The 27,851-nt window shown below is 33.4% G+C and overlaps 3 protein-coding genes across 7 annotated transcripts; all 3 read right to left on the bottom strand.

Annotated features, from left to right (window-relative positions):
• Nucleotides 1–2,156: 2,156 nt before the first annotated feature.
• On the bottom strand, nt 2,157–4,186 carry LOC133700398 (bax inhibitor 1-like). The gene is made up of 6 exons (XM_062123913.1): nt 3,993–4,186; nt 3,596–3,739; nt 3,415–3,506; nt 2,870–3,056; nt 2,598–2,753; nt 2,157–2,476 (listed from the first exon to the last, which is right to left on the bottom strand). Exons 1-6 carry the CDS (start codon nt 4,107–4,109, stop codon nt 2,429–2,431), a joined length of 744 nt encoding a protein of 247 aa, XP_061979897.1. The 5' UTR covers nt 4,110–4,186; the 3' UTR covers nt 2,157–2,428.
• Nucleotides 4,187–7,867: 3,681 nt separating this feature from the next.
• Nucleotides 7,868–14,347, bottom strand: LOC133700804 (serine/threonine-protein kinase cek1-like). Of its 5 annotated transcripts, none has more exons than XM_062124466.1 (16): nt 13,812–14,346; nt 13,674–13,735; nt 12,413–13,297; nt 12,198–12,261; nt 12,054–12,116; nt 11,031–11,094; nt 10,842–10,935; nt 10,683–10,766; nt 10,511–10,603; nt 10,366–10,393; nt 9,464–9,958; nt 9,321–9,382; nt 8,802–8,911; nt 8,626–8,713; nt 8,210–8,541; nt 7,868–7,991 (listed from the first exon to the last, which is right to left on the bottom strand). In XM_062124466.1, the coding sequence occupies exons 1-15, from the start codon at nt 14,254–14,256 to the stop codon at nt 8,224–8,226; spliced, it is 2,955 nt and encodes a 984-aa protein (XP_061980450.1). In that variant the 5' UTR covers nt 14,257–14,346; the 3' UTR covers nt 7,868–7,991; nt 8,210–8,223. The 5 variants fall into 5 exon arrangements, with proteins under 5 accessions (XP_061980450.1, XP_061980451.1, XP_061980453.1 ...); XM_062124467.1 differs by having other exon boundaries at nt 7,868–7,986; XM_062124469.1 differs by having other exon boundaries at nt 7,868–8,541; nt 9,464–9,913; nt 13,812–14,347.
• A 1,038-nt stretch (nt 14,348–15,385) lies between these two features.
• On the bottom strand, nt 15,386–21,356 carry LOC133700362 (vesicle-associated protein 2-1-like). The gene is made up of 8 exons (XM_062123862.1): nt 20,848–21,356; nt 20,573–20,666; nt 18,353–18,423; nt 18,173–18,254; nt 17,671–17,786; nt 17,433–17,567; nt 16,524–16,592; nt 15,386–15,711 (listed from the first exon to the last, which is right to left on the bottom strand). Exons 2-8 carry the CDS (start codon nt 20,631–20,633, stop codon nt 15,577–15,579), a joined length of 669 nt encoding a protein of 222 aa, XP_061979846.1. The 5' UTR covers nt 20,634–20,666; nt 20,848–21,356; the 3' UTR covers nt 15,386–15,576.
• Between the last annotated feature and the right edge of the window lie 6,495 nt (nt 21,357–27,851).

Below are 27,851 nucleotides of genomic sequence, written 5' to 3'. Positions count from 1 at the left end.
ATTTCATTCGCTAATCAGATCCCATTACAAAAATTCTGAATAAAAGCTATGATGATTTAGTAACCAATCTCTCTTGATTCGTTGACAAGTCAATATAATCTAGCAGTGGGTACCTTCAAAGTCTTCCCTGAATTCTTGATCTAAAAGGGCATTCTGAGATTACGTTTGCAGAAACCGGACAAAGTGGAGAACTGTCGGGCAGGGGGGGGATGATAGGACAAAAACATAAACGTTAAGATTAGATTCAAACAATCAGATTAGCGAAAATGCGTCATTAAATAGGAACAAGATGTGGAAAGCATGTGGGAATATGCTCTGGAAACATTAGTTACGTAAAAGGAAATAGTTTTCATTTTGAGATAAAAGGTTACGAGTAAGAACTGAAGCGCTGTAAAGAGGGCTCTTCAAGGGAGGGAAGATGAAGTCGTGCTGTGTGCAAGCAGCATATATAAGAAGAAAGATGAACTAGGAAAAAGCCTGGGAGGAGCAGCCGATAGTAATGGGATGAATGCAGCATGAGGGATTCTTTCTAGCCTCACTTTCTCCCTCTGAAAAAAACACAATCTCCCTTCACCAAAATTACAAACCCAAAGTCCACGGCACCAAGTTTTATATGAGAAGACTTGTTGAGAAAAAGGGATTGGGATTCTCCATTGTTCAGGTGCGTTAAAATGAGACAGTACACAGGTACTGAGAATGATAAAACGTAAAATAATTAGGACGGAGCAAACAAGAGAAACAATGAAAAGGAAGTTTATGAAGGATGAGATCTGAATCAAAATGTAAAAAACCAATAATAATTTGCTTAAACAGGATTATCAGATGATAAAATACTGTTGCGAAGAAAGATTATCTTAATAGACACTCATAATATCGGGAGTTCTGACCTGCAATTATTTGCTTTGGTTGAGATCATCAACTTTATTAGCCATTAATGGGGAGGGTTTTACTAACTATTTCTTCATTTATATAGATAGAAGCACACTTAAAGTTGACAGGGCTGAGTTCTCCTGCGAGTTTAAAGATTCTACCTTTTTATGTTTTGTAACATTTGTCACCTTCAATGCTCTTCACTTTATGTGAAACCATTAGCACTCAGTGACTTCAATTTCATTAGTAAGTTTACACGAAGGTGTCCTGGAAACAACCATTTTCCCACATTTGTTACAGTTTTTGTTTTTGAAATCCATTCAATCCGAGCCATGTATATTATTGACACTTGATGCAAATAAAGACATGTTTGGGCGATGGTGAGGAGTGTTTGCCAGCTAGTGGGCATAAGACAGGTGTAGTAATGGAAATAATATGAAGTGGAGAAAGAGTAGAATGAGGAGTGTGTGCGACTGTATATAATGTAAAATTAATTATACAAATAATTGAATATAAAATATGATAAATGAAATTTTAAAATAAAAGGTATTATCGTGATGCTTTTATAATTTATCTTTTCCTAAATTCCTCATTTAAACTTGCCTACGTTTTAACTTTTAAGATCAACTAAATACTGACTTGGATCCCTGTCTGTGAGTTACTAGCAGCTTCGAGGGTTAAAGACAACAAAACTCTTAATTGTGTCATAACTCTATTTTTATTGACGTGGGATAACTATTTTCATCGGTATATACGTCTTTATATAGGTTATTTAAAAATTGATGGCAACGGTTATGATTTAAAATCTTTTTTTAGAAATATATTTAAATAATTTTTTTAATATTAATAAAACAAAATGATTCAAAAACATTAAAAAATACTAATTTAAAAAAAAATATAAGCTTTTTAAAAATGCAGGTTGAATCATATTCCCAAAAGTTGAGACAAGACCAGCGGGCGGGCGGGCATGCACAGCCAGCTCTTTGCTACTCAGTATTTTTGCTGAACCTTGGAGAATTTGAAAATCCGGCACATCCCCCACCGTTCAATTTGGCCTCGTTCTTATATTTGTTAAGGAGCTTTTGACATTAGAGGAGGGGGTAATAAATCGAGTGGCTAGGACACAAGAATTAACAACGAGCTGGAATGAGATGAAATAGAAACCCATGTTAAATGATATTAAATTAGCCCCGTGCCTCCTCTCCCTATTCGTGTATGTTTCTTTCAAATCGCAGAGTTCTATATATGTCCCCAGGCATCATCAATTATCAGATTAGTAGCTTGAGTTGAAAGAAAAACAAACGCTCGTGTAAAACTGAACTTACAAAATGAGGTCACAATATTGAACACCAAGTTTCATGGTAGAGAACTTAGGCCTCCTACTCATGCCACGATCTTGCAAGCAACTTTCAAGCATTTACAGAAAACCAGACAAATGCTACTGCCAACACTTCTACTATATTACAAGTTCAAACAATTGACACAAGAGTTTTGCTCAGTCAAGAAACAGAGAACCAGGTTCATTTTATCGAGCACATAGTCGGTCTTCCACTCAAACTCAATCTCTTCTTTTCTTCTTCTTCTCCTTCTCAGTTGAATTCTTTAACTGCACAACAGACAGATAATTTATCAGCGGATGGAATATGATAACAGAAAGAGAGAGAGAGAGAAAAAAAAAGGCATTGATGACAGCAATCCATTTCTTTGGGCATTTCAGTTCAGCTTACCATGATTATAAGAATTCGGACAAACACAGCAACAAAGTCAGTGAAAAGCTTCAGGGCATGCTTCACATAGTCCCGATCACCAAGGTGAGCTTTCTCAATGATATCCTGGGTGTCAACCACCACATAGCCCACAAACACCAGAAGCCCAAAATACAGCTGTGAAAACCATCAAGACAAAAATAACAATCTGTTAGAATCAGATAAACAAAAGCACTTACACATACAACTCAGAAAAAGATCAATGAAAATTTTCACAGCTGGTGAGTCCCTACCTCAAATTTAAAGAGGGCTGCAGATCCCCCAAAGATGGAAGATGCAAAGTGCACCCATAGAAGGATGGACAGGCCAGAGGAAAGCAAGCCACCCAAGTAAAGATATTCTCTACGCCTAGCCAACATAGCCGCAGCTGAGAAACATCCAAATGCCACCGCTGTTCCCACAAATGCTGTAATCAGAACACTGAAATGACAAGAAAAGCATCCACAGATCATGTTATAATGGGCTATATAGGCATAATTTTCCTAGCAGCAAGAAACGTATCAAATGGGTATATGATGCAGGCAATGGGGCTTCAAATGGAAGGACATCATTCCATGGACAGTATGTTTCCCAGTACCGCCAGATTCACCTAAACCAACTCATATAGTGAGTGAACAGACAACAGCCATTGAAATGAGAACAATACCATTTTAAAAATCTCTATTCACAGAATGTCCAAAAATAAGCACAATACCATCCATTTTAGACCCAAAATCCACAACTTTCTTGTTTAACATCTATATGTATACATGAAGAAAATTGGCAAAGTGACATGTACCTTGGATCAATCTGAATGGCCAAATCAATCAGAGGACCGATGGATGCCCCTTCAAAGAGTGCAGCTGCCATCAAGAGAGCAAGCCTCTTTTGCTGCTCATTTTAAAAATAAAAAGAAATGAACCTATTGAATAACAGAAACATGAATATAGACCATATCAAAGGCGAAAAGACTAGAATACCTCTTCATAAGGAGATATGGAAAGTAGCCAAGTCATGCATCCAAAGCATGCAAAAGTTGTTAATAGACCACCAATGTTCCACAGAATATGGAGGTATGCCCCAGCGGCCGATGCAACCAGAGCACAACATAAAGTCAGATAAACCTGCAAATTTCACAAGTTTTGATCCTAATCAAGAGTCTCATAAGAATCCAGAAGGCCTATTCCTTCCATATAAGTTTTTCGTTGAGTATTTACAAATGATAATAAGGAAAAAAAAAATCCCTCAAATCTCCAAGAAAACAACCTCGACTGGATAATTAAAAAAAGACCCAAGAATCCATACACCTGAAGCAAATTTGTCCTCGATTTTGATATCAAGAAATAGAAAATAAGATGTTGGAAACCAAATAATTACCTGCTTGAGATGAGTCTGGACTACAGGAGAGATCTGACGGAAGTTCTTGAGAGAGTCGTAGCTCCAACGATTCCTTGAAGACGATTCAGAGTCAAAGAAGGAAGCGAACGATTCCATTGTTTAGAGAGAAGGAAATCTTTCGACAAAATGCTGAGGACAGACAGAACCAAATCCCTAATTTTGATGTCTATTTGGGGATTTGTCCCTTTTATATATTGTCCGGTTGTAGTTTGTTGCCTGGAAATTTCTAGATGGTTCGAGTTACGATCCTGCCCCTTAGTTTGATGTACTGAAGTTACAATTCTGTCCCTCTTGCTATCGACTTGACCCGATCGCGTTTACCTGCTGAGAGCTTTAAATATTCATGAATTGTTTCCATTATTATATTTTGTTTTGTTTTTTGAAATATTAAAGTTTTTTTTTATTAGCAATAATGTAATGCTGACTATCGTTTATGTTTGGTAGTTATACTGTGCCCACATTAAGCATTTATGTTATTTTATGTTTGTTTGTATTATAGTAACTTTTTTTCTTGATATGATGATATTATTTTATTTAAATTTTAAGAAAAATAACATTATATCAACTATGGTTGAGCACATCTTGGGGAGCTTTATTTGGGATTGATATGGAATAAAATTAAATACATTTAAATACATTGATATAAAATATATTTATAAATAAAGATAAAATAATATGTATATGATAAATAAAAATGAATTAAAAAGATATTGCTCAATTTTTTTTCTTTGGTTTTTTTTTTTTGGTTGGTATGGTTATAATGTCAACATTTCCAGGGTCTTTGACGGAAGTTTCGATGCCTTGAACATGAGATGAGCAGCCTCGTAATCATGGCATGTCTAGTATGAACGTATGCCTAGCAGAAAGGTCAAACAGTTTGGCCATTTTATGCCCACGTCTATGTACCTTGCAGTTTGAAGAAGGATCTGGATGTTTTAGAGTTCGTGGGCCTAAACCGATTGAAAACTAGAATCTAGTCAGTTCCTGATGCGCCTCCTTCCTTCTTTCCAGTTTCTACTCGGAGCAGAGGGGAGAAAGAAAAAAAACATGGATACATAATAATAATATCCTCGCCCTTTAGCTTTATTATTTATTTTGATTGGTTTGGTATTGTATACTTTCTGTTGATGCTTGATTTGAAAAAATTCAATAAAATTAAGTTGAATTAAAACAATTGAAACACAGGGGATTGGATTTGAATACTAGACAAGTGTTAAGCCTTTTTTCTTGCAAATATTAGGGGCTAAATATTGTAGGGTTGTGAAAAAAATCAGTCTTCTTTTTTTTTATTGATCCCTTTTTTTTTTAATTTAATCATTTCACATTAAGATTTTTTTTTTATTAGACTTGATAGTTATTTCTTGTTTCCTAGATACAGGGATCCCATAATCTCAAGGAGAAATTCATACAAACTCACCACTTGTAATATAAGATTAAAATAAACTTATAAAAAAAATATAATAAATAATAAAACTCAAGGCCTAATAATTTAAAATCGAATGATAAAATTAAAAAAATAATTAATTTTAAATAAAGAACCTAGAAAAAGAAAGAACTTAAACCAGGTTAATATTCTAAATCAGTGACCTGGATCATGAAACCATAATTACCTTATAGAAAGGTAAACGTGTAAAAATCATGAAATAAAATTTCAATCATATTTTTTTAAAAAAAATAAATAGCATTTAAAACATTAAGCATCAAATCCGATATAAAAACTAAATGAAAAAAAATAATTAGAGACTAAATAAAAAAAATAAAGAAAAGAATAAGAAAATAACAATAAAAAGAACCAGGGCTAAAATTGAATCAAAAAGTTAAACAAAATAAAATAATTAAGAAAATGATAAAAAAAATATTAATAAAAAAATAAAGACCATAATTGAAAATTAAATGAAATAAAATGCTCAGGGTAAAAATAAAAAAAATCAAGAAAATAATAGGAAAATATCAATAAAAAAATAAAGACCAAAATTAAATAAAAAAATAAAGTGAAATAAAATGATAAGAAATAAAATTGAAAAATAAATGAATAAAAACATAAAAAATAAAAAAAATAAGCAATAAAAAAAATAAATAAATTTTAAAAGATATTAAAAACAAAATAAATAACAATAAAAAATAAAAAGTCAAAATTAATATAAATAGAAACTAGAGAACGCGTGAATTTTTAGGCTAAAGAAAAAAAAGAAAAAAAGCTATTAAAGCTCAACCACAACTCCGTGCATATGTGCCCCACCAATGCAAAGAGAACAAGGCGCAACTCCTAACATCATTGTATATGGCTATTTTTGGTGACTAAACAGTCTCATAAGCACTGCTCGAAAGGCACAAGCACCGTCATGCAATGACACATGTGTGCACATGTGTAACTTTTTTTAACAATATTTGATCTTTTAAAATTATCAAATAACCCTTAGATCAGCCCAAAAATATATATAATGAAAAGACACGCATGCTTTTGAAATCATGTGTGTATATTTTTTATTTTGAAGGCAATTCCGTAACTTTACTATCCAAAAAAATACATAAAATCTTCCATGTGCAAGTTTAATGTTTTTTTTTTCTTTTAAAGATGTCTCCGTAATTTTGCTATACAAATAATAGTAAAAAGATTAAAAAAAAAAAAACCTTTTGAACCAAAATTATACAATTTGTTACCTTAAAGGGAAGCAAACTCATTTCACCGTGCAGAAGAAATATATGGGAACTAATTTATTTCCAATCAATTTTGTAATGTCTAGTGCATCTTTATGAAAGGATAATTTCACTCTTAATTACAAGCTTTTTCAGTTTTGATGAAAAAAGCAAAAATATTATTATACTATTCTAATTAACAATATAATATAATGTATTTAGAGTTACAGTAAAACATTAATGACTTTTAAATTTATTTTTTTTAATTTGGGGTATCTGGATTAACTTACATGCACCCTAACTAATTCCCGGACACACTGAACATCCTGCAAGTCCAATAAATATATAAGACATCGTGAAGTAACAGGTATACACAATGAAACTTAAACCCTGATTAAAAAAAAAAAAAAACAAGTCTCTTCCATCACCGGCCACAATCTCACGTGTAACTTTTAAAAATTTGTAATAACCCGACGAGCTTGACTAAGTTTACTAATAATTTCAAAAAAAAAACCTGCGGCAACAACAACATGCAGGCTACTGACCAGGTTTCAGACTAAACTAGATGATTTAAAGCATTAACATTAACTATTAACTAATAACAAAAGAAAAGAGAATGGAAAAATATTTTTTCATTTTTGCTTACCCGCCTCACTCTGTATGGCCTTTTTTCTCCCTTTTTTGGTCCCTTGGTTATTATATTTTTTCCTTTTCATCTATGAAGATATGTTTTAGGATTTATTTTGCTCTGCATGCTCTTACATGTGCGTTATAAAAAAGATTCTTTACATAAAATTAAAGATTGCAATTCAAAATACAACTATAGGGTTCAACTAAAAAAATAAAATAACTTGGACAAAAAAAATATACATGAGGCGTTTCATACAAAGTACAATTGACAATGATCGTATCTACCCACATAAACACGATACATACAAATTTTTTTCTTTTTACGTGAATCTAATCGATTAACCAACTATATTTAGGGTTCCTATGATCTGGTTTGTAGTTGATTGCTATCACTATTATAATAAAAGCACAAATTTTATGAGAAGTAATATTTCTGAAACTGTGACATAGAAACCATCAAGGCTCAAGCTCTTTTAAGCGGCTTAGCTGGAAAAAGAAATCAAGGACGCCTTTGCCGGGAAAAAAAAAAAGCAGCAGCAGAAAACAATTGAAAAGAAGAACACTGGAAAACAGTCTTAGTTCCAGTGTTTCAGAAGAAAACTGGCATTGATTCACCTGGAACAAGATTGTGGTTGAAAAGGTATCTTGCACATTTCACAGTAAAGCTAAGGTTACACGTACCAGCGTTATCAAGCAGCCATAGTTTCTGCTCTGAAAATAAAGCATATTTGTACAATTATATATTCATTCTTGTAATCAATTTAGTTACAACACACCTAAGAAATTCTATAATGAGCAAAAAGGACAGCAAGGACTGGCTTACAGGGGTAATAAATTCACTGATTTACAGCGGTAAAATATGCAAATATCCTATCAAAGAGCTATGGATAGAGGGTTAACCTAAATCAGATTAAGTTAAAAAGACATACCATCCATAATCTGATCAGGGTTGCCTTCGATAAATTTTGATAGGTCTGGCAATGCTTTGTCCATGTGAAGGAATATTATTAGTTCGAGAATCCAAGCTGGGTCCCTGCCTGAGCAGCTTCTGCTTTCGAAGGCTCTCGTGGCATGGAGCAAAGAACTCATGCTTTAGAGCATCCTCTGCACTAATCCTCAATCTCGGGTTTACCGTCAAGCATTTGTCCACCAGGTCAATAAGTGAGCTTGGCACTGCATCCAGGAAATCTTGTCTTTTTGAGTTCAGCTTGCACCACTCCCATAGTGTCGTGGGCGGCAAAGATTGCATATTATACAGGTCCTGGGAAAGAAACAATGAGCTCTTGAACATGAATTAATTTTCTTTTCATAATTTACGGAAGATCAAAACAAGAAATGGGAATACCACTGGGAATGAGGATTCCCGGTCATGAAGCTTTGAAATTTCCCATAGATCTTCGCTGCCTCTTAACTTTGCTATATCCTTTATATTCCTGATAACGACAGTGATACGGTTAACAAAAGAAAATGAAACGAAGTGCACAAAAACTCTAATGAAAGTTTTCACAAAAAAGTTCTTACTGTTCAGGATCACCATAAAAGGGCGTTTTTCCTATTATCAGGTATAATAAGGTGACCCCAGCAGACCAAATATCAACCTTGGGGCCTTGGTAGAGAGATCTGAACAAGACCTGCGTGAACCGCAAACTCCACCTTATCATTTTGACAACCATAAAAAAAAAATCAAGTGCTCTTATTGAGAAGTGAGATGTTTTTATCATTAAATCTTGACACTTTACTTTCCTTTGGAAGTGGAACCTGGAGAACACGTTCTTTACACGACACTGACCATACTCTATCCTACCACATTCTAACTAAGACCATGTTAGGCCTTATTTATAACATGAGCTCGAAGCATAGATACAAAAAATATTGGCATTACTCATCAGATTATACTGTGAACAAATGAAGCTGTTAGTGATTATGCTCAGAACTTAATAGCCAGTGCACATTGTAATTATCTACCAAGAATCTTTTAGTAGAATTCTATCAATTCTATATAAAAAAACATGCAGTCTCGGCATCTCAGTTGATACTCACCTCTGGAGCCCGAAAACCTTTAGTTCCAACACAAGGGCCTTCTTTCTTGTTCTTCCCATCCCCTAATGACAAACAACCTCATCATCACTGAAACAGAGACAAACAAACCACATTCTCGAAGGCACACACTATATGAAACTCACCTTTGTTCTTAACTAAGCCAATGCCAGCAACTGTGATGTCAGTCGAGTGCAGAGGCATTGGAGTAAGATAGATATGTCTTCCATCTATTTTTCCAGGAGGTGCAGCAATCCTCTTCCTCATAGAAGCCGGAACACTAGATGCTTCATGATTTGGACTCTGCATTGCTTCATGCAACAAGCTGATAAGCTCCTTTCTACCTTGGCATGGCAGAGGCTCTTTCAGCCTTTCTGCTGAAGGAGGCCTAGCACTTGTTGCATCCTTGACTGAGGTTACGCCAGAGCCATCTGCTCCCTGACTTTTCATACTACTCCTATCAGGCTTCCTTTTTACATTCTTGGCCTCCAAAGTTGAGTTCCAGCCTTTAATCGCCCCCACATCAACTGCGTCCAAGAATTTAGTGCCTGGGAACCTCCTACTTTTAGATGGAGGAATATATTTGGCATTGGAAACTGCAACATTATTGAAGCTTATGTCATTTTCCGCCTTTGATTTGTCTGCAAAAAAAAATAAAAAAATAAAAAAATAAAAAAATAAAAAGAAGCTTCATCAATTCAGATTTTCAAACATTTGATCCTAAGCTTCATCAAACCTATGTCCAGAGAATCTGCAATGGAACACGTATAAGCTAAGTTTCTCCTGGGTCTAAAAGCCTGAAAACTAGAAGGCTTAGCAAAAAATGCTCAAAAGACAAAAGGTCAAGGGAAAAACATACTTTTCAGGCTTTTTAGTAGCGAACAAGCCCACATATAAAAGTTGATTATTTCATTTTGCAAGTTCACTAACTGATTATCGCCTATCAATAAAATCTTCAGCTGGAGACTGAATACTTCATGCTCTAAACTAAATCCATGTTAATGTCATGTTTAAATATAAAATCTCAGATAAGAGAGAAAAAGCTCACTGATTGCTCCAAGCTTTTGATGCAGATCCTGTCAAAACACAATAAAGACCACGATAAGTTTTCCTAACTTTTTCAGAGCAGTGAAGATGTGAAACAGATTTGACACATAAATAGTCATGTAGATGTACCAAAAAATATCACTAACCAGGGCAAGATTGAAATCGATCAGATAACCTTTACTGGCCTTGCAAGAGAAAAGGAAGTTGCCAGGTTTTACATCCCTATGGACCACTCCCTGCTAACAAGAAAGGAACTAGTGAGCTTTTTTTATGTGTATAACTTCAAATCATAATGGATGTGTTTGCGAAACTTCTCACCTGCTTATGAAGAGTTGCAAGGGCTCTGAACATGCAATACCCATACCAACGGAGCTGAAAAACATCTATTTCCTTCTTCAACACCTAAAAGTTAGAGCAAAACCAAGATTAATTAATTGATTAAACAAAGGAGTATCCATTGAAGCATATGTTAATCACCTCCGGTCTGTCATGTTCAACATATGCCAAAACTAAGCAGTCAGAATTTTGGTTCTTGAGACAGCCTTCATATTTTATTACAAAATTTTTGCCCCTGAATTGGAAGAATAAACTTGCAGGTTAAAGAACATGAGACTCAAAATGCAACCGTATATCTTTTATGTGAAACAAACTTCCCTAAATGTTTACCCAAAGCGCTCCAGCATCCTTAGTTCGTTTATAACATGGTGTCTGTGAGCATTCTCGTGAGGGCCTGCAGAGCCAGAAAAAAAAGGGACTGGATATCAGTAAATGTTTTTGGATTATCCCTGCAACATATAAATTAGGCTGAATGGTATGGCTTGCCATTTCCCATTTATTAGATAAGCAGGTTAAAATTATATGCATTTAGTATTTCTAACGTATTTACTTCACTTGTTTACAACTATATGATAAATGTAGCTGTTAACTCCTTGGATTATTGCATGCTTTGAATTCCACATTAACTTCGATAGAACAATATGGTTGCTGACTAAAATTTTATTTATAAAAGGCAAGATGCCAAAATGCTCTTGAATAGAAAACAGGAAAAACAATTTACAGTACGACAAATGCATACTCCACGCTGTAAAGGAGCATATAGATTTCCAAATTTCCACTCCCCAATCAACTCCATTCAGTGGGGTGATAACTTGACATTTCAAACTATTTCAAGGAAAATAAGACCATATGAACTTTGTACTCAGAAGCACTGCTTTCAACATCCACAATGATTCACTTTATTATGATAGTAGATAACAAGGAGCCTTGTAACCTGGGTTGCGACCGTGATCCACACAGGAGAAATCCTATTATTATCATTAATCTATGATCATCGGTGCAGGTTTCGTGGAGTTCAAAACAGAGTTCACAAATTTTTCCAATTGCTACTATTCACCAGTACGAAAATAAACAAAAGGTTACATTACATCATCTGAGATTTGCATTGACTCCTTTTCTAATCTACTGGAAAATTTTCATGTCAGAAATTGTAATTCTGATAACAAGTGCCAGACAAATAAACATTCTCAATTTCTCTCATCCTCAAAATAAAGGATTCTGGCAATCAAATGATATTCAAATACTTCTTGATGGAGATTAATAAATGGACGGTATAATCTATAGATAGTAATCGCTACAAATTGTAGAAGATTAGCCTTAATCTGATTCTGCATTTGAATTTTTCTTACATACATTTGATGGCAACTGTGGTCCCGTCATGTTTCCTCGTCGCCCTGTAAACAGTGCCATAACCACCTGCCAGTTGGGGTTAAATGGAATATAGTCAATTAACGAGCATAATATGATGCAGTCAACAAGCAAAGAACGATTTCATACCCGAGCCTTCTTCCTTTTCAACAATATAAGAATCAAAGCGTGGAAAGTCTTTGGATCCCCAATCCTGAAAGGAAACCATCAATAAATCCTATCAATGAAAGAAAAACAGCTATACTAGCCAAGTTACTCTTAGAGAATTAGCTCCATTTAGGGGCATACTAAACAAGTGCATGCGTAAAGCATATGAACATAGAATTTGCAGGATTTGAACTTACCTTGGGAGCATTAAGGGCACAATCCTTCTTTCTTTCTTTTGTATGAGTATCATTGCACGCCTGCTTTGATTTTTGTGCCGGGCTATTTTTCATTTGATCTTTTTTCCTGTGCTGGTTCTCTTTGGGAGGTTTAACAGCCTTCCTTTGCTCTAGGGACTGGCAAAGAGTCTGCTGTCTTGGAGACACAGCAACACCAGTAGTGACCTTAATCTTGTTGGAGGGTTTTGGGTCTTTTGACAACTTCGGGGGGACACAGAGCTCACTAGTTGAAGCCTCGACCTGATTTTTCATATGGGTAGTTATTGTCTCTTTATCCAGAGAATTCAGCTCATTCCTCCTAAAGTTTCTTTCTTTTGGCGTATCAAAAGCAGTATTACTTCGCTGAAAATGGTTTATGCCTTCTCCTTCCGTTTTACCATAATCAATTACCAGTTCTTCCCTAGTTTCAGTTCTTACAGTCTCAACACGAGAGTCATTTATAGCATTACAAGCACCATTAACACTCGTAAACTCCAACGATAATCTGCTGCTCCATTTGACATCATCCAAGCAACATGTAGCATTGAGATCTGCTCTACTTTCAAGATCTATCTCATTCACTTTAGCTTCTTGGAATACAGCTTCATTATCCGACCTAATAATGGGAAGAGCAGACTCTTCATCAATCTCACATGCCATGATTCTCTTATCCTTCCCGCTTTCCACAATAGCTCTTGTATTCCTCTCACCTTCTTCATGTTCGATATCCCTTAATTTGCAACTTAATTCACCCACTATGGTTTTAACGAACAAGTCAGGTGCAAGAATCATGTTATCTGGCTGGATTGGCATGTAAGTTGGCTCAACATTAATCCTGTTGACATCCTCACTTGAGTGAAAAGTTAACTGCATGATTTAAAAATAAAACATCTCAGAAAGCGGAATTTGCAGGGTTGTATTATAAGAACCGTGTCACTCAGCTCTAGAAAAATTATCATTTCACCAATTTTTTCTTTCTGAACAGAAACTACTTTCGTCATTTTGAATTTTTTAAGAAAGATTTCACAAGTTCCTGACAAGTTTCAAAAAAACTTGCTGTGCAAACACAAGGGTCGAAGAGAAAGCTTCCAGGTTCTGAAATGGCGATGTAGAAATTGCTAAAATAAAGCAAGCAAAAGTTAATTATATTGAAATTGTAGATTTTATTTTAGCTCTAAGTGGAGAAAAAAAATTCTACCAAATTGGTCAAGTTCATAATTATGTAAACCAGTTCGAAAGTTACCGTCTTGCAACCATTTCGAATTCTTTTCGACGAAGTAGAAACTCCTTGTTCCTTCTCGTACACTGCAAAGCAACACCACCATAACTCAATAACCGAACCAGTCAATGACCGAAAAAACAAAATAAAACAGAAATTTACCATCTGCAGGATCATATCCAATTCGCTTCCGTTTCCTAAAATACATCCTCACAGCGTCCTCCAAAGGAACCTTGGGCCTGCAGATTGCAGTCCGGATCCAAGTCGCAAACGCATCAATCAAGCTGAGATTAGATGCGAATTGATTCAAAGCGAAAAGACCAAGTGGAGAAATGGTGACCAGGAAGCTGTTGCTACAGTCGTCACTGTTGAACGTCAAAGTGATAGGTGAGTTAGGGATTGAGCAGAGAGACTCGATGAGATCCGGTGATGCATTGAAGAGAGTGCAGTGAGATGCGAGCTCTAGAGCTGGAGTTGGGTTGCCGATTGAGAGGAGGAGACCGAGGATGTGCCATGACTTCTCTTGCAAATTGGACTCGGTGGAGGTAGTGGCGGTGGCGAGCGAGTCGATGAGGGCGAGTCGCGTGTTGGAGGAGTGAGTTTGCATAGCGAGTCTGGGTGTGGAGCGAAAGAGAGAGTTAGTGTTTTAGGGCTTGGACATGGATGGATTTGCAGAAATGTGGAGAGAGGCAGGGAGGGATTTTGGAGTTTTGATTGTATTGAGATTCGGCACGTGATAGTTTCCCGCCAATTTTTCCATTAGTTTGGATTTTAAAAAGACAGCTTATTAATTGTGGTATATAATTATATCAGTATCAGTGCTAATATTCTGTATATTAATTGTAGTTTATATCGAAAAACAAATAAATAAATAATGAGCTACTAGAAATTTTGTTTAAGAGCTTTCCAAAAATGCTATCTATTTTTTAAGAATTTAAAATAAATATTAAAAGGATTGCATTTTATTACATGATTAATTTTGTTTTATACGACACATGGTCTGAAACCAAGAGAAAAAAATTATATATGAAGCATTGAAATTCTTGGAGAATTGAATATGGTTTAATAAATAAATCAAAACCAATCTCAAGACTATAAATCCAATTTTTAAACAAAACTTATGAACATTTATGATATTAGATATTCGGTAAAATGTGTTAGAATCCATTTGAACAAGAAAATAATATTTGAAAAGTTGGAATAAAAAAATATTTAAAAGTGATAACGTTTATTTTTTAAAATAATTTTTATTTAAAATTTTATTAAAATAATTTTTTTATTTTAAAAAAATTATTTTTAATATCAAAAAATCAAAACAATAAAAAAAATTAAAAAAATTAAATGAAAACAAAAAAAAAATTAAATTTTACGTGACCATTTTCAACCGCAATATCAAACTTGAGCAAAGTCTATGAAATTCTTTTTTTATATTTCAGGCTGAGAACACACTTATACATAGTAATAATAATAAAAAGAAAAGGAAAGAAAGGAAACTTGTAGAATTCATTTTTTCATCTATATGCAAAAGAACTATTCTAAAAATTATTTAAAAAATTATTTAAAAACATTTAAAAAATAATAATTTTTTTAAAAAAAAACTTTTAAAATACAAAACAAACAATACCTTAACAACTTGGTATTATTGATTGAGAAAGGTGCAGGGTTAAAATTTGAAATGCAAATTTCTAAACCGTGCGAAGAAAGATTTCAAAAGCTGCAACAGATAACACTAACAGTAACATATCAATGAGATGAGATGAAAATATATTTGGCCAACCGACAAATTTGCAATAGCAAATATACAAAAAGAAGGGAGGAAATAGATCGATGTCCCTTCCATCCAACAGAACACCAGACAGACACAGATTGTACAGTAAAATTGAAAAGAAAAAATTGTCTCCTAAGGTCCTTGATAAAGCCCAGTCATTCATTCTGTAGATGGTGATGACAATGAAAGGTTCAAGAGGAAGCCAACCATGATTCCAATAAGTCCAACAACAAATGCAAACATGAGGGAGAAGCCTGGATCACTTTTTCGATATCTTCGTCTCCTCAGCAAGTCCTGTAGGAAAGAAAACTTAGATATATTGTTGCAAAGGTTTCCTTTCGTTATCCTGCTAATTTGTGCATGGCAGTAAATACATATTAGCTCTTACATAAAAAAAATACTCTTTGGGTAGGGGTGGCTCTATCATGTGAGAAATTTGGTATCATAACACTGTTTCTTGGCATGAGATACAGTTCATTTGAATCCATTTGTTCTCTAACAGAAAACATCTAAAATATCCCCAGTGTTTTGGTTGTTCAGTCATCCAATGACTTTTTACATCTTCAAGATCTCATGGAGCCATCTGAGAAATGATTTCCATGCCTACAAGTCACTTAATTAAAAAGTTCCTGCTCTGCTTCGTTTCATTTGCACTATCACATTTGAACAAGCATTGCCTGCAAATGTCTATTTAAGGATAATTAACCCTTAGAAATGGTGGAAGCCATATCAACTGAGCAAGTGTTGAGTAAACTTTCCACAATAGACTAAGGCTCATTTCAGGGAGGTCCTAAGTAGTAACCATAAACAATTTCTGCATGGTTACAAGGAAACCAGCTGTTCTAGTACATAAAACAGCAATTTTCCAAAATCATTAGTAGACCAGATAAAGAAGCATATTAAGCAAGCTGATAAGTACTGGTGTGATGATAAAGTCTCGGGCTTGCTATAAGGGCGCAGGTTTATTTCTCTGTAACTTTATTGCCAAAACTAGCTCCAAATTCTCACATCAGTGACAGCAACTTGGTAATAACCTTTTTAACAAGCAAAGAAAAGCAAACGAATAATAATTAAATAAACCAGGCTGAATCAGAAAGTGCACTAACCAGTTCCTGCTGTAGTAGCTGGGTTTGTCGAACAGCTGCATCCCTTTCATCCTTCAGGCTCTGTACAGCCTGATTCAAACATGAAATAGAATGCTTAGAAAACTTAGAATACAAAAATTAAACTTGCAGGATATACTCGTATGATTTACCGCAAAAGGCATTGCACAGAAAGCAAACTTACAGGATGGTGACGGTTATAAAACAAGATTAAGTTGCATGGTGCATGTTGAATAACATGCATATATAGATGTGTTTCCTTCGAGTAGTTAAAAATGACAATTCACTACAGTTATTCACAATTTTGGAGAATCAAGGAAGGAGCTCAATTCTAGCACATAGATTCAACAGCAAAGCAAAAAAAAAAGCAGCCTAATACTAGGAGTAGACCAATCAAAACTGCACACTTTATACAGGTAACTATTTATGTACTGGGACAAGATGGCACCCACAACTGCAGAATCATCACTCTTTTGTTATTGTGATGATAATATTTATTTAAATGCAAATAATAGATGGTTCACATGCTTTATCAAGTTCTATTTTGTCATTCCATACACCTTTTGGAGCATCCATAATCAATCATTTTTTGCTCAGGAGCAGTGTGTTTAAACATGTTCAACTCTCAGTTTAGGATCATGATTTTTTCTCATCTGTACACGTCAATATTAAACCTTTGTGACGTGGGCCAATATGACATCTTCGATCAATCTCTAAGTGCTTTCTTAAAGGAGATTTTAGTTGCATTAGTGATGATTTTTATTATTATTATTTAAAAAAACACTAGTCAAGCAACGAATTGTGATGCAACACCAACTCCAATGAACTCTGTCAAACTCCTGAGTTATGAGTGCACGCAAGTCCATGATGGAGAACTTAAATAACCACACCCACAAATACAATAAAACTTACAGAGTTAGCATCAGGACTTTGAGTGGAGCCCTTCAACCCTTCATCTTCTGAGTTTCCTTGAGTTGATGAAGGGGGGATGTATACAACTCTAAGCTTCCTGTCATGTATCACCTTGCCATCACTATCCTTATTGAACTGGCAACAAAATCAAACATCATCGTTCAAAAAATAACTTCATTTCAGAAAGTCAAGATAGTCAAACATGGATAATTTTTCTTCTTCAAGTTAACACCCTTACAGTATCTGGTGGGAGCTCATCAACATCAGCATGTGGAGGAACAATGGTACTCTGTAAGAGAAACTTATCTTTGCATTGCATATCTGAAGGATATTCTCGTTGAGCTTGAAGAGTAACTGAAAATACAGTAGTTTGTAAACATCTAATATGTTCTAACCAACAAGGAATATTACAAAACTGTGTTGGCTGGCACATGACACACAAACAATTCCATATACTGGTCATAGATAAAATTATGATGCTTGGTTTGGTTGGTTACCACTCTACTCACATCTTTCATTTCCAATAGGTGAAAGCAGTAAAAAAAAATCTAGGCTGTTAATTGATCACCTAACAAACATCTCACAAATGGTTGGTTACCACTCTACTCACATCTTTGACATAGGAGAATTGTAACCTTTAAGTGGACAACAAATATAAGTTCACAGTCAAATAAAAAATTCCTAGTTTAAAAGGATAGAAAAGCCCTATAAAAAGATTAAGCCTGGGGAACAAGTAGCACCTCTGATGACGCAAGAATCCCAAGGCTGTATAACACCAGTGTTGGGCCTCACAAAGTACTTCTTAGGTGAAGTGGTTTTAACCTGGAGAAAATCGAAGTACAGCAAAATGAATTTTTTAAAGGCTATATAATGCACAGCAATATTATGCTTGTAGATTTCATGTGTGGTTAAGAGAGTACCTTAAAAGCAACATGGTGCTCTGTGTTGTTCGCAACTTTAAGATCACAAAAGCTTTGCTTTTCCAGCTCAACTGATAACACATATATAACACATTCTCATAAGCCCGACTGAACTCCATTAATAAAATCAAATCTGAAAATTTTATAACACATGAATTTCTACACTTTCGAAGGGCATCGGATTTTTCAAGAAGACAGCTTGCAATATTCAGATTTAAGTTATTAGCATAAACATTTGCGTCAATTATTCATACTTCATGCCATCACATGTTTGCCATGGATCTGTTGGCAATATAATTTAATTTCTATCTTTTGACATTCTTCTTTTTGGCAAGCACATCTCCTTTGGGTTCCTGTGGAAGAAGCATGCCTTCTATGCCTGCAAAGCTTTCAAGTTCTAAGACAAGTGGATCAGAACCAGCTTGGCTTTTAGTTAAACTGCGCCTCCATCAAATTGTTCTTCTTTAAATCCTCACCCTCCCTCCTTGAACAACTAATTATCTTCCCTGTGTTGTGAGAGATATCACTTGAATACCAGGCATCTGGCTCCCTGATGCAGATGAATTAAAAAAACATTCGATAACAGGTTTAGACGTAGAGCATGCAGCTTGGTGCAATAGTCATAAGATTGCATGAAGGTTTGAGACTTGAGAGCAGCTGCTTGATAAAGGAGTGTTGAAACATAAACTTCTTTCTTTTCTCTATTCAAAGATCCTGCTCCAGTAACAACATAACTGGGCAATGGTCGCTACATATGATAGGAAAAAGAAACTACAATGAAATGTCATTGGCTCTCAGTGAGGTTGGGGAGATTCCTTAAACACAGCAAGAAGCCAGTTTTGCCAATCAGAGGAATGGACTGTTCATATTTCACTGCGGCTCTTTCCCAAGTTTTTCCAAGAGTGAAGATAGCATCCATGAAAAAATCATGCCTAAGTTGGGAATTAGTTAAGAATAAACATGATTGATACGTACCTAAAACCATGATGGCAAAGGGGAGTTTTACGTGGCCCATACTGAGATAGAACTAGAATTATAATTTGAGGTTGGGTTATAGTGTCATTTCTATCACTTTTTTAGTTTACTAAATATCTGAAGCAAGTCCTTGAAAAAATGACCACCGAGACTCATGTTGAGCAATAACCATCAAGATTTGGCAAGAATAATTCCTAAAAAGCAATTTGAAGCCACTCGGGCTAAGATTATCCATTGTTCATATCCATTCATAGCGCTAAGTCTGCAAGTACACTTCATATGATGATTGATGCTTCTGAGTCGCTACTCGTCACTTAAATATCAACTCAACCGAAGCTGAACCATGCATTTGGACATCAACAGTAAATGCTAACAAATGAAATTCTTTTTTGCCAATTTTGAGATATAATCACACATGGCAATTAAACAGCGGTACTCTATTATCATAATCTCTGTTCTTTTATCGTGTATTACTTTTAAATCAAATCACGTCAATCGTCACGATTACTACACTTGGTTGGCGGGGACCTACTTCAGTAATCCCTCCCCTGGAAAATATGACAAGAGGCCCTAAAACAGCCCTGAAACTCTAGAAACTGCTAACAGGGCAAGCCCTGATTACAGAGTTAACTAATGCAGTAGTACAAAAACCTGGTGGAGTTTCACAAAAAGAAAAAAAGAATGAAGAGAACTAATTTTCTATTTGGCCTTTTAACTGTCTTCAAACACTTTCATGGAAGGGTTAGACAATAGCTTTGACTGCCAGAAAGTCATATTCCATCTTAAGAACAATGGCAATATTAAATTAAATAACGATTCACTGTCTACTTAAGGCAGTAAGAAAGTTATCTGAGACTCCCCCGACGAAATCATAACAACCAAATCCATCCTTAGCCACCACACAAGCCATCTCAAAAATCCTCATTGAACAACATCCATGGCAATAACTAATTTTTGTAAACCTTTATTACGCATTATCCTCGTCCTTGCAGAATCCATGTTATTTGATATTTCAGTAATCTGTTGTTGAGTCTGCTTGAATTCGCCAGTTAATGCATGAATAAGCACAATTAACTACAACAAGTTTTAATCTCCTTGCCAGGAATTATCCATAAATTAGATTCCGATGCGAGAATTTAAATAACAAATAGATAAATTAATTAAAATTGTTATTTATAAAAGGAAAGGAAAAGAAATGAAAATTGATACGTGCAGATTTTAATAGAGAGAGTGAGGGAGACTTACAAATGAACTTGAGGTCCTCGGGATGTACGGAGATCAACTGATTTCCATCACCAGCAGTCATGTCGGCCCCAACAATATCACCAAATCTCAGAATCTTCCACAAAAATCCAAATCAAATCAACACAAAGACGAAGAATAAATAATTATTCACTCTTTAAAAAGGAAGAAAAAGAAACCTCCCAAACCAATCGAAGAAATTACTGAAAAAAGAGTGGAGATAGATGAATTACAGAGAGAGAGAGAGAGCGGGAGCAAGAATATAAAAGAAAACTAACATGTGGTTAAACGAATGCGGAGGATTTGTTAAAAGCAACGAATGGCTCGAACTTTTAGGCACCAATTTCGGCTTTTTTTATCGGTTCAGGTGGTATGCGCTTCGTTGAGAGAGAGGGGGGGGGAGCAAGACTCTCTCTGCCTGTTAAAAGGAAAGAGAGGGCAGGGGTTGATAGAGAGAGGCGGTAGCTTGGTGTGTTCGTGCACCCAGGAACCAGAATGGCAGAGCTTTCTTTCTTGTTAAGTCAGAGAGAGAGAGAGAGAGTGTGTGTGATAGAGTTGACACGTGTATAATAAAAAAAACCGGGTGAGGTTCTGTTCAAAAGTAAGTTTTGGAGATCCCCAGACTGGAATTGGGTCCCTGTGACGTGTCACTTATAAAAACCGTCACTCTCTGTTACCGATTTTGTGGTTGAGGTTTGGATTAAACAATTTAATATTTATTTTCAAGGCAGGGAGGCATTTTCATGTCTTCCCGAATTGAAGAAGAATGTAACTTTTTTCTAACAAGAAAGCAACGGGGGAGCAGAGAAGAAGAAGAAGAAGAAGAAGAAGAGAAGAAGAAATCCAGTTGGCGTGTATCTTCCTTTTTATCATTTGTTAATGTTTACTGTAAGTCGGTACATTATATTATATTATATTATATTAACCCCCTTTATTTGGTCCTTTTCGAATAAATAATCAAGTACCAGCCAAAATGTTGGTTTATTTGGTCCTTGTCGAATAAATAATCAAGTGCCAGCCAAAATGTTGGGCCGTGGACGGGTTAAATCTCATATTTGTTTAATTTTTTTTTTTTTTTGATTTACGTGGGGTGTCCGGGTCAGCTTGCGCGCACCACGACTATTCCCCACGGCCCACTAGACATCCTGCAAGCCCAGGTGCAGGTTAGGCACCGCGGGGGTGACAGGCGTGCACATAGAGGGTCGAACCCGGGACGTGGGCGGAACAAGTCACACGATTGACCACAGCAGCTAGGCCCTCAAGTGCCTCATATTTGTTTAATTAATGTTTAGTATTGTGGTGTAGTTATATATTTAAAATATTTTTTATTTTTAAATTAATATTTTTTATTTTTAAATTATTTATATGCTGATATTAAAAAATAAAATAATATATTTTTAAATAAAAAATATTTTAAAAAACAATATCACTATTCCATTAAATAACTTCGTTGTTTCTAGGTAGGTGGATGGGTGAGCTGGAGAGAAGGTGCACCTTTGCACCTCATCACAGTTAATTAAATGATTTTTTTAAGTTTTCACATGCAATTGATTTTGCAGCCTTTCTTTTCTATAAAATATTACATTATTTTTTTATATTTTTTTTTTATAGTTTTGATTTGATTGTAAACATTAAAATTTATTCGTGTCAGGATATTTCATGGCTATTACTTTTTACTTTATTATCCCTCTAACTAAAAGTACGTTAAATAATTTACATATTAATTTTTCTAAAATACCCTTTTAAATGTAGGATATTTAAAGTCAATTGCACATGATATATTTATAAAAAAAACAACAAAGCCACCAAATTAAAAAAAAAAAAAAAAACAAGGAAGAAAAAAAAAAACAGGCTAAAGACGGCAAAATACTAGAAAGCTCTCTCAAAAAGTTTCAAATCTATTAAGAAAATAAAGAATTAAAATCATTTCCTTCATTTGAATTGAGCCAGTGAAGTAAATAATCAAAACTATTTTCTTCATCAAATCAAACTAAATTTATACATCATATAATTAAAGTTTTTAAATTTATGTAAATACTTTTCATTAAATCAAATCAAATCAAATTAAGATTTTACACTATTAAGGTTTTTAAACTTGTATGAATATTTTTTTACTCAAAATAAAATCCAAATCTGATTGTTAATTAGATAATTCGTGAACGTAAAAAGCGCTTCCAGAAAGTTTCTATCTTTTTTTTATAATCAAATTTATCATTGTAATTTTCTTGTTATTTAGTGTATTTTAATACAGAAATTTTATGTGTATCGTGCTGATATAAAAAATGAGAAAAAAATCAACTTTACTGTGTTTAGTCAGATAACTTTCATATGCTGAGATTAACTTTACAACTTTGACCCAAATAAAAACATGTTATTAACATTAACAAGAACTAACAGAGGCGGAGAAATCATTATTGCCCTTCTCATAAATCGTTGTTTTATTAGAATAATGTTTTTTTTTGTTTTATTTATTTGATTTATTAGGATTAAACTTCATAAAAAATTATATATAAAGTTATTCTAATATCATGATCCGAGTTGCAAGTTTAGTTGGTTAATCTAAGTTATTTTGTTATTTTTTAAAATTGATATTTTATTCTATTTCATCATTCAGTGGCTGATCGAAAATTAAACTTTATAATTTTTTTTTATTTATTTTTTATAAAGTTATTTTGATTTTATGATTCAGGTCGTGAACTTTATGGGTTAATCAAATTAGCCCGAGTTATTTTTTTAAACTGCATCATTTTAACACTTGCACTTCCAGACATGGACCCACCGCTTAGATTGCTGGGACTCCTTCTAACCATTTGGGTTTCACAATTTCTCTGGGCATTAATTGGCAAGCCCAGAGATTTACCTAATTCTGCCACTTCAAGCAAGCATCGGCATTTAGACGCTTGCAAAACGGATGTTCTAGGTCGCCAAGACAAGAAAAAAAGGCACAAAGTTGTTGCTTAACGCAAGGTTTTTTTTTTATTCTTGTTTTATTTTCAAGAAAGACATATTCCAGCAATGTTGCAGAGCCAGTAAGAAGGAAAATAAACCATGGAATCTCAAATATCAGAACTAGTAATTATTTCCCTCGTGAAGACAGCGGCATCAAAATCAACATTTAAAGTCTCAGGGCTCTCTTGGAATGAATCAATCCAGAAGGAAACATATCGTATTAATCAGCTGTTTATAAGTTGACTGCTGATGAAGAGCGTGTTTGGCAGTATGGTTGCGGGTGCTTTTCAAATAATTTTTCGTGCCAAAATGCATGTCAATGATGTTTTTTCATTTTTTAAAAATTATTTTTAACATCAGCACATCAAAACGATCCAAAACATACAAATCATATTAAATTTTAATAAAAAAAATTTAAATTTTTTAAAACACAGTTGTAATCGTATTCCCAAACAGGACCGAAGACGCTGCTGATACATCAAAAGGATCGTGGATTTTGCACGGCTTGCTGCGAGCTTGAATGTTGGGCTTAGATACTGGCCTGGTATTTTCCTACAAAGCAACTCCCCTGTGTGATAAGGGATCCTCTTGTGATTAATTTCGTCAAATGATAAAGAGTGAAAATAGTGAGAATGAAAAATGAATGATGTGAGTGAGAAGGTTTTATGTAATATCGAGACAATGATAATTTCGATCTACCTATGCTAACCAGAGTCATTATATTAAATTTATAATTTAAGTCGTGATTGGGCTAGGTTTAATAATATTATTTTTATAAAACAATTTTTATTTAATTATATAACATTAAAAATAAATATTATTAGGAAAGGGACTTTATAGATTTTTTTTTAAATGATGGGTATAAAAAAAACTTGCTAATATTATAAAAATATTGATATACTTATTGAAAATAAAGTAAAAGTCGAATGGTATTTAATAAAATAATATATAAAATATATTCTTAATTAATTTAAAATTTCAATATATTTATAATATTTTAAATTAATTATTCTATAATAAAAAAAGGGCAGGCAAACACCCAATACCTAGACATATATTCAGTAACAAAAATGAATATATGTGTACACACACCTTTTCTAATCATAAAAAAATAATGTAGGAAAGTGAAAAAAGAAGTACAAAAATCAATTCATAAAAAAAAATATTGAAGGGTGAAAATGATTTTTTTTAATGACCTAAGAAATTAAAGTCAACTAATATGAAAATTCAAAACTTGTGATTATGGTCACAAGACGGGGACCAACTCCGTAGAAGAAAAACCTAAAAATTCAACAAAGCAAAATTCTTAATAAAAAATGCATAGTGATGAAAATAGAAAAAAATAAATTAAAAAAACAAAGAAAAAAATCCTAATTAATCCACTAATCTCACAATCATGGATATAAGATTAAGATAACCCACATAAAGGGAGGTAAAAAAAAAGTGTGAAGACCAGTTCCAACAAAATTAAATGTTTAATGGTGAAATTAGAATTTTTTGTATTAAATGACCTAAAAAATGATAAAATTCAACACATGTCAACCTTAAAAAAATAATGATCCTAGTCACGAGGCTGATAATATAGAAGGCAAAAAAAGAAGCAAAATCTTTCATAAAAAAATTATCGAGGGATGAAATTGAAAAAAAAAATAAAAAAAAGACCTAAAATAAAATCAACATCAATAAAAATAATGGGGACCAAATTCAATATAAAAATAATTTTAAAATAAAATGCTAGGGATGAAATTGTAAAAAAATTAATTAGTAAGGGGATAAAAAAATCAAAAGAATGGAGACCAAATTTGATATAAAAAAAATTAAACCAAATGATTAGGGATTGAATTGAAGAAAAAATAAGTCAAAACAAGATTAAAAATAACTAGCAATAAAAAAAATAAAAGAAGAAATCAAAATAATAAAGACCAAATTAAATAAAAAAATTAAATGAAATAAAATGTTGAGGGATTATATTAAAAAAAAAATCAAGAGAATGATGAAAAATAACAATCAAAAAAATAAAAACTAAATTGGATACAAAAATTAAATGAAATAAAAAGATGAGGGATGAAATTGAAAAAAAAAACATTAAAAACAAAACAAAGAACAATCAAAAGAATGATGACGAATATTAATATAAATATAAATAAACATGATACGTTTTATTTTTAGAAAGGCTGACATGAAATCCAAGATGAAAAGAGAGAAAAAAAGGAGGAAAAGAAAAAATCTACTAGGGCCTAATCGTTGCTCCACCATGCACATGCGTTTGACCATTTAGAACAGGACAACACGATGCTTTAAACGCTGCCATGGAATGTGGTGTTTGATAGCTGAAAGATGTCACACGCTTTGCTCAATGAGTACAACAAAAAATTATTTATTTTTAAGTATATTTATTTTTTAAGAGATTTAATTGCCACTCATTCAAATTGTTTATAACTAAAAAATCAAGAGAAAAATACGAAAAAAGCCTTAAATGTCATTTTTTTTTTGCTTTTAATGATAACATAATTATTTCACTGTGCGGTGAAAGCGTTAAAAACTATAAAGCCCTTAAACTAAAGTTTTAAGAGTATTTAAATCATTTTACCGTACATTTAAAATGTTAAAATAATTGTTTTGTCCCTATTAATATGACAACAACAAATATATCTTCTATATATAAATAAAATACTACTTTACTCTCGATAGCAAGTTAAATGACTTTATCTTAGAAAAGTAAATTAACAATTTCAGTATTTTGACTATTAATCTACCTTGAATTATAGGGTGTTTAAAGTGCAGTAATGATTATTTTTTAATATATATTTTTTTAAGAAATGTATTAAAATAATATATTTTTTATTTTTAAAAAATTATTTTTGATATCATTATGTTAAAAAGATAAAAAACATGAAAAAAATAATTTTAAATAATTTTTTTTCAAAATTTAAGGAAACACCCAACTAAACACTCCATGTATGTTGATTTACAGTGAAATATTGATTTTTTTAACCTATTTTTCAAAGATATTTGTGGAAATATTACATTTGGATTTTTTACGGCCGGACACATCCTACTTTAGCATGCCACGCGGAAATACGAAAAGTCCATTCGTAAGCATAACCGCTTTGTAGTATCCTCTACCATTCTCACTGTCACAACTCACAACCGCTTTGCATTACTCTCCCTCTCTCCCTCTCACTGTCATCACTATATATTATTAAACCCGGCGACCCGGCCAAGGAGCTGGGTTCATATTTTATAGATTAATTCGGATTAACTCGGGTCAATCTGAATTAATTTAAAAAATAAAATAAAAATAAAATTTTTAATATTTTATATAAAAAAATTCATGTAAATATAAGTTATACATATTATAAACAATGAAGTTTAAAAGAATATTTTAAAAAGTTTTTTATTCCACATTAAAAAGATATTATGTTAATCTTTTAAGTTGAAGTATTTAAACAAAAAAAGTTTTGCATCGCACATAGAAAAAACATAACTTTTTTATTGGGAACATTAAGTATATATACTAATAGGTTTCAAATCCCACATTGAAAATACATAACTTCTTTCACGGGAATATAGAGTATATATATGAAAGAACTTCAAATCCCACATTGAAAATATATAATGATATCCTTTAAGTTGAAGTATTATACCAAAAGATTTTTTTATCCCACATTGAAAAAACATGATTTTTTTCTTGGAGACAGAGTATATATACTAATGAGTTTTAAATCCTACATTGAAAAAACATTATTTTTTTCACGGGAATATAGAGTATATATACGAAAAGGTTTCAAATCCCACATTGAAAAGATACTATGTTATCCTTTTAAGTTGAAATATTTAAACCAAAAAGTTTTTTTTTATCCCATATTAAAAAAACATGATTTTTTTCTTGGGAATATAGAGCATATATACAAAAGGGTTTCAAATTTCACATTGAAAAGATATTATGTTATCCTTTCAAGTTGAAGTATTTAAACCAAAAGGTTTTTTTATGCCATATTGAAAAAACATAATTTTTTTCACGGGAATATAGAGTATAAATACTAATGGGTTTCAAATCTCACATTTGAAAACAAAAAAAACTAAGTCTCGTTCAGGTTCGTCTAAGTCATGGGTCGACCCGTTAGGTCGTCTGGATTTAAACGGGCTGTTACCCTAGCTAATATTTTATTAAACCTGAATCAGTCCAGTCACGAAGTTAATCAGGTCTCAGATCAACACACAACCCGCCGTGCGGGATCAAGTTTAATAACTATGTTCATCACCGTTGACTGCGTGGCACCTAAGCACGTATTATTCCAGTTTCAAATTCCCAGATCCCGTCACGTGCGCT

The sequence above is a fragment of the Populus nigra genome, chromosome 8, assembly GCF_951802175.1.
Source record: "Populus nigra chromosome 8, ddPopNigr1.1, whole genome shotgun sequence".
Classification (NCBI taxonomy): domain Eukaryota; kingdom Viridiplantae; phylum Streptophyta; class Magnoliopsida; order Malpighiales; family Salicaceae; genus Populus; species Populus nigra.
Note: the sequence above shows the minus strand (reverse complement) of the source record. Positions and strands in the feature narration are given on the sequence as shown.